Here is a 17,555-nt window from a genome sequence, read left to right on the forward strand (position 1 = left end):
TCTGTCTTTTACCATCTGCTTTGTGCAGGCAGGAGCCCCGCGGCGCAGCCGGGCAGAGGGGAAGAAATTCCCCAGGGAGGGCCAGAGTCCCTGGGTGCATCAGGACCTGGGTGCTTTAGGAAAAGGGTGCATCGGGACCCAAGCACGTCAGGACAAGCAGATGCCACCCAAAGCACCAGCTGTCACCCACGGCCACCCGTCCCAGCCCTGATTCCTGGAAGCCAGAGCGGATCCGGCTCAGCGAGGGGCAGGGCTGCGCTGGGGCTCCTCCCTAGACCAACAAGGGCAGGCGACAGCGGCGACAGTCCCGACAGTCCCCAGGGGCTGCCAGGAGGGAGATGCCGGGGTTCAAGCCACGGGGAGAGGTTTATGGTGAGATAAAGAGATGGAGGGATCAGACTGAGGCCGCACAGCGGGAGCTGTGGCAGAGGAGGGGACAGCCCCACATCTCCTGGGCTCCCAGGGGGCTTCCCCACAGCTCCTTGGCTCAGGGATTTTTTTGCCAAGCAGGCAGGGAGGACGAGAGCTGCCTTTTATTATGCTCTTGCCAAGAGACCCTCTCCTGCCCCAGCAGCCCTGTGCAGCATCAGGCCCAGCTGCTCTGACCCTCCACACCCAGCATGGGGGGCAGCCTGGTCTGCAAGCTGCCCTGACAGGGCTAGACTTCTACTGGGATTTCTCCAGGGTGGGAGCAGCACCCTAGCCCAGCTCCCTGTGGCACCCAGACCCCCTCAGGGTGATGTCGGGGCAGTGACTGGTAGCCAGGGACCTCCATGTCACCAGTGGGGCTGAGCCACCAGGACCAAGTCACGGGCACCACTGGGGACAGGGACAATGTCCCTTCACCCCCGTCTCTCCAAGGTGTGGGGGGTTCCAGCATCCTCCTGTGCCTCACAACAGGATGACCAAGGACCAGCCTAATTGCCCATCGCCTGTCCCGGGGGTCACTGCTGTGACCTGTCCATCCCATCTCCACACCATCCACCCCGCGTGGCAAATTGAGCCTCCTCCGGCTTGGAAACAGCATCCGGGTTTCCTGGGAGCTTCCCCTTTTTCCAGCCACAGACAAAAACCTTCTCCTTCTTGCCCCAAGGGCTCCCGGGGCCTCACGTCGGCTCCTCCAGGCCTCGGGGAAGATGAAAGGGATTTCCCGGCTGACCTCCTCACCCTGCACTATTTGCACCTCCACTCCTGCACCCAGACAGGCATTTTTCCCATGCTCGGGGGGTCAGTGCCCTCCCCGCACTCCCGGCAGGAGCAATGTCAGGAATGTACCTGGGAATAGGCAGGGCTTTGCAGGGTGGAGGGGGGGGAGAGGAGAGCCAGGCACCCTCCTGTTCCCCATCACCCACCTAAATCCATTTGATGAGATGGAAAAGGTGCTTTTCTCATGCAAACGCGCTGCAGAAACGGAGCTGTTCTGTCAGGGGGTGCCCAGGGACCCTGAGCCTTGGAGACTGGTGTATTTTTCTGTCCCCTCAAGTGGTGCCAGCCCATGGTGCTGGTCACCAGGCTGGATGCTGAGTCCCCAGGCAGGGTCAGGGGTCTTCCCTGGGTGCTGAAGGGTCTCTCCAGCACAGCCCAGCTACACTCTCTCCAAACATCCACATTTCCCTGGCTTCCAAACCTTCTCATCCCCTTTTTAGGATGGAATAAGCCCATCTCCTCCAGCTCTGCACGGGCTCCATGGGCCACCCATGCCTCAGTTTCCCTGGGCTAAATCATGAAGAACAGCCTGTCCCTAGCACACATTCCCTGGAAGTGGAGCTTGGCTGCCCACAGCACCTGCCAGCATCTCTGCCATCCCAGGGTGGATCCTGCAGCATCCCTTGGTCCTAGGGGCTGCACTTCCACCCTCTGATGGTCCCTTCCCAACTGTCAGCTCAGAGAGGGAGGATGACAGGGAATAACACTGGAGAAATGTGTTTCCCTACTCCTCCCCACCTTGAATTTTCACCATCCAAAATAGTGATAAAAGGGGAATGAAAATTACCTGGTTTAGGACAAAACCTGGGCCCCAGCTCAGGAGGTGGTGGGATGATGCCCAGGTCTGGGTCCTGCTCCTGTCACCCAACAGGGTACAAACCCCACGTCCCCTGCACTGAGTCCTGTGTCTCCAGCTGTCCCTTCTCCCTGCCCCTTTCCTGGGCACACAGTGGGTGGCACAAGCCCCCCCTGAGAAGCAGATTTTCCTGCCTGTGCACAGGGATGATCCGTTCTCTGCAGCTCAGGGGGACAGGAGGGATGGAAAAGCTCCTGGGGCCACAGGAGGACACAGAGAGGAAGCCAGGCTGGGCACCCCAGGACACACCACACGTGCAGGGGACCATCCAGGGGGACCTGGCAGGGGCTCTGGGGGTTGAATCCCCACAGGGGCTGGGTCCATCACCCCTCTCTGCTCACCGGGGGTGGGATTGGGGCGGTGTGTGGCCTGGGGTCCCCACCATCACCCTCCTGCATCCCCCTCTGCGCTGCAAGAGGGTTTGCTTGTCAACAGCAGCCCCTGGGTAACACTTTTAATCCCTTGCCTCTTGGCTATTATTCATCCCCGACTACCCTCCAAGCCTCCCCCCTTTTTCTCTGCGAGGCACCCCCAGAGCAGAGGAAATTCCTCAGCCCTGACGTGATGTGAAACACGAGCGGACTCGGCCCCAGCCGCCCCCTTCCCTGCCCCAACCTCGCCGGGCCATTTCCCAACCCAGGTTTCCCTGTAGCATCCCACTCCCCCTCCTCCTTCTCCTTCTCCTCCCTCTTTTTTAACCACCACCCCCCCCCTCCCCTCTCCCCTCCAACCCCCAACCACCCTTTTCTGCTTTAGACATTGTAACCCGAGAGGCTGGAAATGCAGCTCCTTTCATCTTCCATTTCCCACATCCTGAGAGTCTGGGGAGAAGGAGCCCACCCAGATGAAGGAATCCCAAATATGTGGCTCCCTCCACCTCTCCGATCCCCCTCGAGCCCCCTCCTCCTTCTCGCCCCCCCCTTCCACCCCCCGTGCAGCTCCATTCACAAAGCAGATTAGCCACGCTGCCGCCTCCCCGCACACCTCTCCCCGAAAGCCCGCGCTAAAAATCCGACACACACTCACAGACACAAATTAAATCGAATGAATAAAGAAATCCCCACGTCTGCTCCTCCTGGGGTGCAGGGGAGATCCCTGCATCGTCTGCTCCACTCACAGGTCCCATCACCCTGGTAAAACAGCAGGGATTGGCACCCCAAGGCCCAGGATTGGGTGCTGGCTTAAAGACCCGACCCTCCTAAGAAGGGCTTGGAGGGGTTTTGGGGTGCTCCAGTGAGGATCTGTCTGTCCGTGGGTGACTCCAGCCCAGGATGGGACGTGTGGTTCCCAAGGTGCCACCACAGCACTGGGGTCCCAACTGGGTCTGGGAACCCAGAGGGTGAGAAGCAACACCCCTCCAGCACCCTGTGGCCACACTGGCTCTCAGCATCCATGATCCCAACCCACTTTTGGGGGAGCCCAGCACCTCTGCGGCCCCCAGGAGCCTCTGGGCACCTTGGGACTGGCCACATCCTGCAGGATGATGCCCCTCACTTGCACTGTGACAACGCTGGGGAACACACGAGGGTTTTATTGCACATCCAAAGCCACCACTGGGACACCGAGGCACCACTTCACCGCCCGTCAGAGGGGACTTGAAGCAGGTGACAGCACACCGGGGGGGTCCCAACCGTGACACCCATTGCCTGGCCGAGGGCAGAGCCTGCTTCCTGGCTGGCACGGCCTGGGACAGCTCATGGAAGTGAGGTGGGAGCACCTTCACCAGCCCCACGGTGGTTTCGTGCAGCCGGTCGGGGCCGCCGCTTCGCCCCACGCCCTGGACCAGCCGGTTCTGCGGGCACCGGAGCCACGGGAAACACACCAAGGTCACGCCGTGACTCAAAGCTCGTGTTAGGAAAACCACAGCCTTTCTGTGTCACGGCTTTAATGGTCCTTGCAACCCTCCCTTCCCTCCTCCAGGGATGCTGTCCGCTCCGGAGGGGGATGCTCGCGGGGCTGATATGGGGGTTGTGCTCCTGGCTTGGCATTGACCTTGATGTTTCGCCTGCAGGACACAGGTGGAAACCTCAATTTTAGCTCTTCATGGGCTGCAAATCTGTTTCCTCACCCCACCCCAGGGCCTCCTGGGCAGCAATTCGCCCCTCTCTCCGCCCTGGGTATTGCCCTGGGCCTCCTCATTTTCACCTATTTACTAATTGTGCTGGCGGGGAAGGCGGAGAGGGAGGTGGGGGGTGGGGGGGGAGGAAATACAAAAAGTAAACTGCGAAAGCAACACTGCGGCTCCGAGGGCCCAGCACAGCAATCAAGCGATAAAGCAGTAATTAAGCCTGATTATCATGCAAGGCAGCCCCGGTTAGACTGGAATGCCGCTGAAGAGCCCGAAAGCTGCCGGGATTGTTTGCAGTGCTGCGAACTGATCTTTTGATGTCTGCTGAGAGCTCCTCTTCCCCCAGACCTGCCATCATGTGCCATCCCGGGGTCCTGCTTCTTCCCAGGCATGATCCCGCGTGGGTTTTTTTTGCCTCCTTTCGAGCCCTCTGAGCTGCAAACTGCTCCCCGGGGAGCTCGGGTTGGACACAGGGGTGGAAAGAGGCAGCCTGGGTCAGGGATGCTGCTGCCTGGCCAAGGCAGGACCTGCTTGGACATCCCTGTGTCCGTGCAAGGTGTGCTCTCCTGCACTTGGCTTCCTCAGCAGCTTTCATCCCAGAGGAAGAGGGCTGGGAATAGAAGCAATTCCTTGGGATGAGGGCAAAGCGGGTAGGAAGCAGGATGGGGTTTGTTTCATGTTGGCTTTTAAATGGCTGACACATCCCAGTGGCCTTGCCTGGGCTAGTAGGGATAGAGGTGAGTATGTGGGATGGGCTTGGGGGGAAAAAAAAAGTGGCTTCCAGTCCTGGTTTGGGGTAATTTGGGGAACAGGGATGTGTCTGGGTGGGTTATTCTGGAAAGAGATGGATACAGCTGGGAAATGGGGGGACATTCTGCTCCACACAGCTGCAGCAATTGCTCCCCATCACCTCCAAAACCATGGGGTTTTTCCCCAACCCAGAAGGGATGCAAACCCCTCCACAGCAGCAGGAAGAAGTGGCCACTGACTCAGTCCCCTGGGGAAATGAGGAGCTGGGCAGGTTTACGCAGAAGGATGATTTGGCCCCGGATCATCCAGGTTGTAAGACACGTTGTTTCCCTTCGACGCTAATTAGCAGGTTTGGGGCAGAGCAAGGAAGAAGGTTGCACCTCCCAAGGAGGTCAGGAGAAGGCAGCCCCCAGGAAAGCTTGGCCACTCCCAGGGTGAGCTTTGTTTGTCAATACAGAGCCCAGGTTTCCAGGGCAGCCCCTTTGGTAACTTTCATCATCCCAGGGAAAAAAAAAAAAAAAAAAAAGTATTTGATTTGAGTTTTGGGGCCAGATGCTGAGTCACCTCATCCCATGGCTGAGCATCGACTGGAAGAACCAGTTGTCCCAAATATGCCCAAGCGTTGGGTGGGAATAAAGGCAGGAGAAAGGTGCTGCCTGCCCCTCCCCTCCACCCTCAGCTTTTGCATCACCCCAAATAATAACAATAGATTTAAAATAAGATTGAAAACAAACAAAAAAAAAGGGAAGAAGTGGGTCAGATCCTCCACTTTTCCCTCCTCCCCCCCCCCCCGATAAAAACGTCAACTTCTGGGGAAAAACAAAAATAAAGAATCAGTGGTAGGTTTTTCTGGTTTTAGGTTTGTAGTTGGTTTCAGGCCCCTGAAAGAGGATGTGCCACATTCTTGGTAAAGTCTAAAAGAGGCAATGGTGGTGACAAGCCCTTCCCAGCCAGCACGAGGGCTGAGCCACAAGACTTTTTGGGGGGGCTTTGCATTTTGGTTGTGTTTTATTTTTTATTTCCTTCTTATTTCTGTATCGATTTCAAGAAACACGAAAGGACTGGGGAGCTCACCAGCACTTCCAGTAAAGCCCCATTCGATTTCAAGCAATTCATCCCACAAGTATGTGTGGGATGCTGGGAACTCCTCGATCTCTCTCGGGGAGCAGGAACCCAGATGGGCTTCGTCTGGAATAATTCAGCTCCTGGTGGCTGGAGCTCTTTGCTCCACATGCTAATAGAGTGAGTAATCAGAGACCTCCATCCAGTAAATTATTTATCTTATCTCTGGAACTCAGGAAAGCATCTCAGCCAGTAACTTCTGAGGGGAAAAAAAAAGGGAATTTTTATTTATTTTATTATTTTTTTTAAAGAGTTGTTAGTCAAGAGTCCCCAGCTGGAATCGCTGCTTTTACTAGAAAAGGGAAAAGTTCAGACACTGGTTTGCCCGGGATGAAGTAATGTGGGGTGAACGGGTGGGATGGGGTCTGAGGGATTGCCGAGCACCACCGGGAAGTCGTGAGAGGGCAGGGAAAAATAATCAAGTGGAAAATCAGCTTCACCAAAAACATACAATAAAATGGGGGTTTTTGACATGGATGCGGGAGAGCCGCTCGGCTTGGATCCTGCCCGCCCGCTTGTGGGGACGCTGCAACCGAACGGAGAGGACCCGATCCGGGGGTCCCAGCGCTATCGCGACAGTGGGACCCCCGGTTCCACAGCCCCCCCCGGTTCCGCTGCCCCCGCCATGGCAACCGAAGGACGCGGAGGGGCGCGGGGCGGCGGCGCGACCGGAGGGCGGCAGCTCCTCCCCCTCCCTCCCTCTTAATTTCTCACTCCCCTTCCCTCAACCCTCTCCCCAAACCCCCCCCACCCCAGATCAAGGTCCCCCCACCCCCTCCTCGGGCAGCCTTTGGCGCCTTTTCCTTCCCGCCACGTCGTGGCTCCCGCGCCGGCCTCGCCCCCCGCTCGCTCTCACTGGCTGTGCGGGGCTGGGCGGGCCGGTCCCGCCGGGCCTGCCGGGGAATCCCCGCCCCCCTGGCTCTCCCGGTCCCGCCTCCGGCCCCCGCTACTCACGGGGCTGCCTGGGGCCGCCGAGCCACACGGGAGCCCGGCCGAGCGCGGAGCAGCCGCGCCGCCGCTCCCTGCCGCCCTCTCCGCGGTTCTAACCTTCCCCTCCGGAGCTCTGCCCCTCGGCAAACCCACCGGAACCGAGCCCAACCGGAGCCCGGGTCCGGTTCAGGAGGTGCCGAGGACGGCACCGAAATCGGGCGAGAGAGACGGGATGCTGCTCTCGAAAATTAATTCGTTGGCCCATCTCCGTGCCGGGACCGGGGGGGAGCTCCACAGCGCCAAACTACAGCCAGGTAAGGAAGGAACGAGGCGGCTTCTGCTCGGTTCGGTTCGGTTTGGGGCCCCGAGCGCAGCTTTTAACGGCCCGGTTTGGCCCGCAGGGAAGGAGAAGGAGCCGCTGGAGAAGCTGTACCGGGTGGGCCCGCTGCTGGGGAGCGGGGGCTTCGGCTCGGTGTACTCCGGTATCCGCCTGGCAGACAGCACGCCGGTAAGTGGCGGGGCCGGCGGGGCGGAGGGCGAGGAGGAGGAGGAGGAGGAGGGGGCGGCGGGCGGCGTGTGCCCGGCCCGCCGAGCTCAGCCCGCCGCTCCCCTCGGCTTGCAGGTGGCCATCAAACACGTGGCCCGGGACCGCATCCCCGAGTGGGGCGAGCTGGTGAGTGATGGGGGCTACCGGGAGGAAGGGGTGAGGGGGGGGGGGGGGTGTCGAGAAACCGGGACGCCACGGCGGGGAGCGGGAGCGGGGTTACCAGGAGACGCGGAGCATCATCACCCGGGGCGGGGGGATGCACAGCCCCGGTGGGGTTGGGCAGGGGGACACCGGAGCATCACCTGGGGCGGGGGGGATGCACAGCACCGGTGGGATGAACGCGGGGGCACCGGAGCTTTCCCGGGGCTGGGGGATGCCCAGGCACCAATAAGGCCGAGCAAGGGGGGCACCGGAGCATCACCCGGGGCGGGGGGGATGCCCAGCACCGGTGGGGCTGAGCGCGGGGGCACTGGAGCATCCCGGGCAGGGGGTACAGGGCTCCCGGTGCAGCCACAGCCCCGCTGACGGCCTGGTGGTCCGTGTCCGCCCCCCCCCGCAGCCCAGCGGCATCCGTGTGCCGATGGAAATCGTGCTGCTGAACAAGGTGGGCACCGGCTTCCGCGGAGTCATCCAGCTGGTCGACTGGTTTGAGCTGCCAGACTGTTTCGTGCTGGTGTTGGAGCGTCCTGAGCGCTCGCAGGATCTGTTCGACTTCATCACGGAGCGGGGGGCCCTGTCGGAGGAGCTGGCCCGGGGGCTGTTCCGCCAGGTGCTGGAGGCCGTGCGGCACTGCAACAGCTGCGGCGTCCTGCACCGCGACATCAAGGACGAGAACATCATCGTCGACCTCGCCACCGGGGAGCTCAAGCTCATCGACTTCGGCTCCGGCACCTTGCTCAAGGACACGGTCTACACCGAATTTGACGGTGAGCCCCAAAGCCCCCCTGTGTGTGTGTGTTGGGGGGGGGGGTTGGGATGCTCCGGGCGCTGCCCGGCCCCGGCGGTTCCCTGCTTTCCTGGGGAGAGGGATTAATTAATCAGCCCGCCCGCCAAGTTGCTTGTTGGCACCGGGCGGATGTTGTGAAACGGGAGCCGGCTCCTGGCCCTGCCGACAGCCTCTGCCACCCACCCTGCCCCTGGGGCGGGGGCAGCCGGCGCCACCAAAACAAACACCCCTTGGGGGGGGGGTTGGTAGCAGAGAGGGGGGGGTGTGTGTGTGGAGGGGGGGTTGCAAAACCCGTGAGCCGGCCAGTTGGGTTTGCAGGAGGCTGCTCGGCTCCCCTCGTTTTGCCTTTCCCTGTTGTTATTATTATTATTTCTATTTTTTGGCCGGGGCTGAGGCGGGGGGGGGGGGGTGGGGGGGTGGGGAGGCGTGGTTTTTCCCCTCCCACCCGTGGGGTTTTTCCCCCCCTGGCGTGTAACGGTCGCGCCGCCCCCAGCCCCGTGCTGCCCTCTCCCGGCACCCGCGGAATTATTTTACAACCCAAAGTTTGTAAACAACAGTCACGTGCTGCTGGCGATGGGGGGGGGGGGGGGGGTGGCGGGTCACGGCTGTGTCGTCTCTGTCCCGCCTTCCCACCCCCCCCTCTCCATCCCGCATCCCTCCGGTGAGGATCCCGGGATGAACTCCGCCTGTATCCCCCCCCCACCGCAGGCACCCGGGTGTACAGCCCCCCCGAGTGGATCCGCTACCACCGCTACCACGGCCGCTCGGCGACCGTCTGGTCCCTGGGGGTCCTGCTCTATGACATGGTCTGCGGGGATGTCCCCTTCGAGCAGGATGAGGACATCATCCGGGGACAGCTCTTCTTCCGGCGGCGGATCTCCTTAGGTGGGTTACCTGGCTGGGCAGTGGAGAGGGATAACGGGGTTTGGGAGGTGCACCAGACACACGAGCACCCCGGTCTTAGAGCTGTAGAGGAGGTTGATCTCCCATGGTTAGCTGGAGGAGGTGGCCCTTGAGGAGGTTGATCTCCCATGGTTAGCTGGAGGAGGTGGCCCTTGAGGAGGTTGATCTCCCATGGTTAGCTGGAGGAGGTGGCCCTTGAGGAGGTTGACCTCCCATGGTTACTTGGAGAGGAGGTAGCACATGTCCAGCCATCCTGCTCTCCTTCAAAACAAATAATCGATAGGTTTGGGTGCTTTAGTAGCAGAGTTGGACTAGATGATCTCTAGACAATTCTGTGAAATCTCTGCAGCTCTGATCACACCCGGCATGGCCTGGGAACTGGACAGTGGTACAAAGTAAACAAAAGTCTTCTCTGACTGACCAGTGGTTTCTGGTTTCTCTCCCCAGAGTGCCAGCATCTCATCAGGTGGTGTTTGTCCATATGCCCCTCGGACAGGCCGTCTTTGGAAGATATTTTCAACCATTCTTGGCTGCAGGGCATCCTCCTGGCCCAGGAAACTGCAGAGATCCACCTGCACAGTTTGATTCAGGGGTCTGGCAAGTAACAGCCCCACGCATCTGGCCAGAGAAGCAATGAACTCCAGATTTCCTCGTGACTGTAGCACCGAGCAGGGATCACCAGATGGGAACACGCACACCTTGGTCTGGAACTGGAGACTGGTCTTCTAGGTGCTGGTGGCCACCATCCAACCCAGCTGTCCTGGACTCCATCTGAGTGACCCTGTCTCGTTTGATGTTTTGCCAGTAATTTTTTGTTGTTGTTGTTGGGTTTTTTTGTTTTGGTTCTGTTTTTGGAGGCTCCCACATGTCTTCTGGACCTGCTGAATCTCCGGGACCGCAAGAGGATTGGAGACCTTATTGCAAGGAAAGCTTCAATGGTAGAAAACTGACTTGGGGGTGGGCAGGTGCCGTGGTCAAATGGCTGTCTCTTCTCCTCTATCACCACGCTCGAGTGCCTTCAGTTGAGATCTGGGCTGTTCTGGAGGAAAAAATACTTGAATTTTCCTACACTGCTGCTTTTCCAAGACTCGCCTGGGTATATAGTTTCTTTTTTCCCTTTTCCAAAAGAAAACTGGTCAGAAGATGTTTGGGAGCCAAGCAGGCAATGCCTCACCTCCTGTGCCTCCACCTCACGAGGATTTTTCTGCAGTTCTTTGCTTCCCTGTGCCCTCACGAATGCACAAACAATGCAAACCAACAGAGTATACAAAGTTCTATAGAAGCAAAGCTCGTTGTACAGTTGTTAATAGTGATAAGATTTTACTTGTTTTCATATTTTTTTTTTCTCTCTCCAGGTTTTTGTTAATTTATTTTCATGAATTTGTTCTGGGTTTGTTTTGTTTGTTTGGTTGTTGGTGTTTTGGTTTTTTTTTTATAAGAAGTCTAGCTGGTAGGATAACTTATTTATTTATTTATAATTCACGTGGGTTTCCAGCCCACACCTTGCTTCTCACAGCTGCTGATCCCCCCCCCCCTCCCCAGTTTCCCATTGGGGTCTTCCCTCCGTGTCTGTCCAGTGTCCCTCCCCGGGTCCGTAGCGTTTCCGTCGGGTGTTTGGCAGAGGTGTGGAGCGGCTGTTGCTCCCCAGCTGTCACTGTCCTGGTTGCTGTTGTTTCCCTGCCTTGTGCAGATGAGTTTTTTGGGTTGTTTTCCCCATGGGTGTCTTGGCTGGAGAGGGGGGAGCCAGCCTGGGCTGTCTGTGCTGTCGAGTCTTTCCATGTAACCAAGTGTTTAGCCGGCGGGTTTGTTGGTTTTTTTTTTTTTTTTTTTTTTGTTACTAGTTAATATTGTACAGGGGAATTCAGAAATCTTATTTTTTTTATGCGGTTTTAAATAAAAACAAACCACTCGATGTGATTTGAGACGTCCCTTTCTTGTGGGGCAGGGCTGAAGCACAGAATGACAGAATGGCAGGGGACGGAACCTCTGGAGATGGAGTTCAATCCCTCTGCCAGAGCAGGGTCACCACAGAATTCTAGGCCAGGTCACACAGAAACGCATCCAGATGGGTCCTGAGAGTCTCCAGAGAAGGAGATGAAGGATGTTGGGAGCGTGCTGGCTGCTGGTGACCACACCATGGCTACTTCGGGGACCACCGGTTTGTCTCCAACCACGATCACACCAGAGATCCCACCCGAAGTCTTGTCAAGCGGCATCAAGCAGGACCAGCTGGCTGACAGCACCACGGGGAAGGCTGGATCCAGCCCTTGGCCGAGTCTTTCCAGCACCGACTGCTCCTGGCAGGACTCCTGAGAGAGATCAAAGGGAGTGTGGAGCCTTTCTCGTTCCTATTCATCCAGCAGGCTGGTGCGGAGCATGTGCTGGGGACAGCGAGTAAACAAAGATCAAAGCAGCCTTACGAAAGGCCGGATGTTGTCAGCCAAATTACATTTTGGTAGGGCAGATCCTGTTGCTCCGGCTCTGTTGGCGGGCGTTGCGTGCCGGCTGCCGGTGGGTGAGGAAAGCAGCCGCCGGGCTGTCCCCACCTCCAGGGCCGGCTGTCCCCACCTCCAGCCCGGCTGCGGCCAACGTGGAGCCGGAGGAAGTCGAGTCGATCTTGGGAGGACGAGAAGTCGGTCACTCTTGGGCAGCCGCGGCAACGCTTCGCTCAGGCTTTTACCCTCCAAACTGTCAAACCCCCCTGCCCAGCTCCGCAGCACTTTGGCTTCAGGAGTGTTGCTTTTTTGTGTGTTGTTTTGGTTTTTTTTCTTGGGCTTTTTAAAAAGACTAATGTGTGAATTTTGAAGCTCCGTTGCTGCTTGACCTGATGGAGCTGCTTGTGCGCTCACAAGGCTGCGTGTCAGCTCCAAGCAAGGGGCATGTTTCCCTTTCTGCAGGTTATTTTGCAAATCCCCCAGGCAGATCTGACCCAGAACAAGCCCTTTCCTTGGATTGCCCAGAGCCCTTTCCCAGGTTTGCCCTGGTGTTTCCTTGGTTTGCCCAGGGCCTTTCCTAGGGTTGCCCTGGTGCTTCCTAGGTTTGCCCAGAGCCTTTCCTAGGGTTGCCCTGGTGGTTCCTTGGTTTGCCCAGGGCTTTTCCTAGGGTCGCACGGGTCTTTCCTTGCTTAAAACCCCCAGGGAACAGCCCCTTTCCCTGCCTCACCCGGGCCTTGTCAGCACCTCTTTCCATAACCTTGGAAAAGCTTTGTGGGGTGACCTGGTGTGCTGTGTCACTGCTGCGCCTCTGCCTTCAGCAGAAAGTGTTAAGTCTGTTTGTTTTGCTTTTTGGTTTGTGTTTTTTTTTTTTTCCTTTCCTCAGCTGCATCTTTCATCTCCTCCTCGGGGCTGCTCGAAGCAGGAAGCGCAGCTCCAAACGCCTTCAAACTTCAGGCCTATTTTGAGCTGTGGTTTGTATTTAACCTCCCCTCTCTCTCTCTCCCCCCCCCCACCTCTTAGACCATCCGGGAAGCTGCTCTTACACGAAAGCAAACCTCTCCACCACTCCTCCTGCTGCTGAGCCCCCCGGGTAGCCCACTGTTCCCTCCCTCAGCACCACCAAAATGCTATCGCAGCCGCTGCAGGCCACGCTCGGCCCGCCCTTCCCGTAAACACTCGCTAACTGCTGCGGTGTTTCTTAGAAAACTTGCCTCAAAAAGGCTCAGCAGGTCCAGCGTGGGGCTGGGGTGCTGATAGTCGCTTCTTTTCTGCCTGCTGCTGATGATTGTGTTTGTGCTGCAGGAGGGGAACGGCGCCATCGTCTTCCCCCCTACAAGACCCCGGTGACCATCTTGCCCTGTGACTGGGTGAATCCCAGGGTTGGGTGCTGGAAAAGGATGGGTGTGTGTTTGATCCCCTGGGCAGGGACACCTTCACAAGGCAGAGAGCCAGCAGGTTTGGGTCCCAGAGTTCTGGCATCAGGGAAGGACCGTGGTAGATGTGATGGGGACCTGAAGATGGGCAGCTGCTGCGTCGCCTGCCTGTCGGTCCCCTCCCTGCTGCCCATCACCATCCCATCGTGGCATGGGGGCTGGAGGAAAGGAAAAGGTCTTTTCACCCCTTGTTTCTCCTTGATGGGGGAATGTTCACTGCACTTTGAGGCCATCAGCTATGACAGGAGAGGATGAAGACCCACAGGAGTTACCCAGCAGGAAGCTGTTCAGAGCCAGCATCACTCTCCCACCTCCATTTCACAGCTTTTTGTTTCTCCCTGGGAAGCAGGAGAAACACCTGCAGTTCAGAAACTGGAAAAAAAGATGAGGACCAGGATGAGAGGACCTGGATGAGTTTTCAGGCTTCTGGACCTCCTGTTCTGGGAGCACTAGCACCCCATGGATGGCTGAGGACTTGCAAAGGGCCAGCACTCCTGACACCTTTGGCTTCCTGTCCACATCCATCCTGTACATGTTCCTGTACACAGCCAAGGTGCTTGGTGATGCAGAAAGGACTGGTCAGGGGAGCCTGGAGCCACAGCAAAAGGGACATTTATATTTTCCACATTCCTTTCTGGGAATGGGAGATGAGCTACAGCCAAACGTCTGCCACGGCTGGAAAAACATGAGCACTGAGGAGAAAGCTGCCCAGGGAGCGAGGGCTGGGCTGGCCACAGGGAACCTGAAGAGCTGGAGACTAGGAGGTGGCATCTCTCCCTGTGTGCCATGCCATTGAAAACATCCAGCTGCCCCCGAGGTGGTGTCTGAAACCCTTTGGCCCTTCTCGGCACCGTGAGTCACAGGAGCTATTTTCAACACCTGCCTTAGGATGAGGTGAATTATCAGCAAACCAGGTGTCCCACGGCTCCAGCTCCCTGGTAATGAACCCTTGTGGGTGCTGGTCTCCCGAGTGCTTTGCCCAACGGCCTGTGTGGCAACAGCATTATCTCCATGGGGCATGTGGGGAAACTGAGGCACGGGGCCCTGACTCGCTGCTGATCATTTGTGGTGCAGCTTGGGCTTGCCTTCCTTTCCCTGCACTATCCCTCCTTGGGCTGGTGGAACCAGCGGTGGAGGAGCTCCCAGCTTCAAACTCCCCGTGTCCTCACATCCCTCAGGCAGGGAAGTGAGGCCTCCAGGAGCTAAGACCAAAGCCCTTCACCCTCCTCAGGATGAACCTGGGGTGAAATGTGTCCCTTTGCAGATCTCTTCAGAAAAAAAAAACCCAGTGCTGTGCTGGGAAAGGGGGCCAGGTGCTGGTTTTGGACACCTGGAGCCCTGCTCGAGACCAGAGTTATGTTTTGGAGTTGACACCTACATCCTGAGAGTGGGATCTGCTCTAACCCTGCCTCCGTGACACATCGAAACTGCATCACTCAGCCCCAGAGTTGGTGGGGGTTTTTGTGAGGAAAAAACACTTTATTCACTGTAAAAAAAAAAACAACAAACCCCAAACCACAACAACCGCAAAACCTTTCCAGTGTGTAAAGTTGAGTCAAATTTAGCAGCTTCAGCTAAAGAAACATATTTTTAAAGCATGTTTCCTTCATCCTTTTCCAAGCTTTTGGTCCCCTTCCTCCCGAGTAAAGTTTTTGCGGCCTTAATCACTGTGTTTATTACAGTTAGGAGGGGGTTAAGCCACCCCGAAAACTGAAACAACAGCTCCTGTTTCAAATTGAAGCAGCCACTTCAGTCAACCTGAAATGGCACAGGGGAGCAGGCACGAGAGCATTGGCAGGAAGGGAGCTCTGGCTCTGCTGCGAAAGCTGTGAGAAAAACAGAAACAGCAAAATGTCATTTCAGGTCAAAAACCTGCCGAAATTCTTCAGCTTCCTCCCTAGAAATGGGCAGGCAGGGCTGGTCTTTCTCCCCCCCCCCCCATCCCCAAGACAAGTTTCGGAAGGCATCGGTACCGACCCCCACGGAAATCGCCCCCGTGTTGCCAACCGCAGGGCACGGATGTGCCATGGCAGCTGTAACCTTGGTGCCAGGCTACTCCTGGTAGTAGACTGCTTGCTGTAGCATCCCTGCTGTGTGTGTGCAGATCACTCCAAAGCTCATAGATTTGGCTCAGTTTGGCTGGTTGGTTCCTGCTGTCACCAGCAAGCACGGTCACGGATACCCAGGACTTGGGTGGGTGCAGGGAGGATGGAGCCAGATTTTGTTCAGTAGTTCCCAGTGACAGGACGAGGGGCAACGGGCACAAACTGAGCATGAGAAGTTCCATTTAAATATGAGGAAAAGGTTCTTTACTATGAGGGTGAAAGAGCCCTGGGACAGGTTGTGGAGTCTCCTCTGGAGATGTTCAAAACCCTCCTGAATGCATCCTGTGGAATGTGCTCCAGGGGATCCTGCTTTAGCAGGGGGTTGGACTAGGTGACTTCTAGAGGTCCCCTTCCAGCTCTGACAATTGTGTGATTCCCCATCCTCTAGGTGGGTTTTATCTCTTTTTCAGGATGTGGGCAGAGCAGACAATGAGGCACCTTCAGGGTGGAGGGGGTCACTCCTGTTTTTCTAGCTGGGTGTTTCCAAACAAAGTCTTTGAAAAAGCAAATAAACGAAGCACGAGAAGATGATGTGTGAATTGCCATGGAAAAGCGGGTGGGAAAACTCCTCCAAGGAGGATCTATCCCTCAGGGAACAGCAGAGTGAAACCACCTCGTCTAGGTGGAGGGGACAGCAGGCATCTGAAGGAGGCTTTGTAAGGGGGTGCAGACACTGCAAGTGACTCTGAGACAGACTGGACAGACTCTGGGGTGATCAGCCTCCCACTGACACCAAACCCTCCCACTCCAGTGTGGGATGGTTCCCATTTCTCCAGAGTTTTTCAGTCATGTTATGGGATGAAGTGATTTGCAACAACTCTCTCCCATCTTTCAAGCCCACAGGTTTTTAACTCTGGGTTGAAAAAGCGGTGTTTCTGTCCTGGGTGCCTCCCTCTTGAAACCAGCTCCTTTCTGGAAACTTTTCCTCGTCCAATACAGACCAGGAGTGATCTCCCTGCAGCTGGGTACCTCAAAACGCTGTATTTTTGTCAGCTCTTAAGTTTCCTTTCTTCGTTTCAGCTTCAGGATGGGAAAAGGAACTGACTCCTTTCTCAGCTTTCGTTCTTGTTCACAATTGAAAGCTGTTGGAAATCCCGGGCTACTGCCAGAATTACTGGCCTTTCTGCCATGGTCTTGGGCTTGTTCTGCTCCCCCAAATATCCTCCTGTACCTCGAGAGCAGCAAGGAGAGGGAAAAAGCAATAATAGCAGGTTGGGTCAGGGCAAAGCACCCAGGGGACAGGCCCAGGCTCTGCAGCTGGGACCCAGCAACGAGCCTGTGCCGCCCTCTGCTGCCAAGCCAGTCCTCCCAAAACAGCCTGGTTTCGCAGAAAAGTGCCTGCTTTTCAAATCTTCATCCCTGTTTGAAGCGCTGCGCGCCCCACAACATCCCAGAGGGCTCCCCAGGGCTCTCCCCGAGCGATGCTCGGCACCCCAGCCGGGCGCTCACCCCGAGGGGACGGCTAGAGGTTGAGCTGGGGGTGACCACCGTCCCTTTTCTCCTGTCCCCGACACCCGAGGCACCCCGGGGGACACCCAGCTCCCCTCCTGCCCTGTGCAGGCAGGGGAAGCCGAGCACCCCGTGAGGAGCTGGCTCAGGCGGGCACAGCCGGGACCCCGAGAGGCGGCCGCGCGCTCCCCACAGAGCCCATCACCCCTTTTCTCCAGGAAAAGGAGGTCCCCGCGGCCCCGGGGTGACAAGGACAGCCCAGCCCGGCCTCCTCAGCCCACACCAGGCACGACCGAGGCCCCAGGGCCGTCACCCCCGGCAGCGTTTCTCCTCGGGGCACGGCGAGGATGGGCTGGGCAGGGCCCCGCGTCCCTTGGGAAGCTCGCGGGGGGGTTTATATCTGCTCTTTTTGTAGCTCTGGGGTCTATTTTCCTCAGGTTATCGCCCTGAAGGATATCCCTGTGTGTGTGTGTGACCACCCGCGCCTCGCAGCTCGCCCCAAAATGGCGGCGCCTCCTCCCTCCCCCCGGTTCGGGATTCTGGGCGGAGGGCCGGGGAGGGCTCCCCAGGGCTTGGGCTCCCCAGGGCTTGGGCTCCCCGAGGGGACCCCGAGAGCCGCGGGGACCCAGCGCACCCCCCGCTCCCGCCCCGCTCCCGACCCGCTCCGTGTCACGCTCAGACTCTCCCCGCGCGCGCTTCGCGGGGTCTTATAAACTCGCCCCCCCCACCCCCCCCGCGATGGTTTCGCCCAGGGCGCGTCGCTCCCCCTCCCCGCAGCGGGAATGGTCTCTCCCCTGCCCCAGGG

The 17,555-nt window shown here is 57.8% G+C and overlaps 1 protein-coding gene across 2 annotated transcripts; it reads left to right on the forward strand.

The window, feature by feature from the left end:
• Window positions 1-6,997: 6,997 nt before the first annotated feature.
• Window positions 6,998-11,245, forward strand: PIM1 (Pim-1 proto-oncogene, serine/threonine kinase). Of its 2 annotated transcripts, XM_051639273.1 has the most exons (6): window positions 6,998-7,246; window positions 7,334-7,440; window positions 7,555-7,605; window positions 8,039-8,405; window positions 9,134-9,310; window positions 9,776-11,245. In XM_051639273.1, the coding sequence occupies exons 1-6, from the start codon at window positions 7,165-7,167 to the stop codon at window positions 9,931-9,933; spliced, it is 942 nt and encodes a 313-aa protein (XP_051495233.1). In that variant the 5' UTR covers window positions 6,998-7,164; the 3' UTR covers window positions 9,934-11,245. The 2 variants fall into 2 exon arrangements, with proteins under 2 accessions (XP_051495233.1, XP_051495232.1); XM_051639272.1 differs by having other exon boundaries at window positions 6,998-7,440.
• Window positions 11,246-17,555: the final 6,310 nt, after the last annotated feature.

Source organism: Apus apus, chromosome 23 (genome assembly GCF_020740795.1).
Source record: "Apus apus isolate bApuApu2 chromosome 23, bApuApu2.pri.cur, whole genome shotgun sequence".
NCBI classification, from domain to species: domain Eukaryota; kingdom Metazoa; phylum Chordata; class Aves; order Apodiformes; family Apodidae; genus Apus; species Apus apus.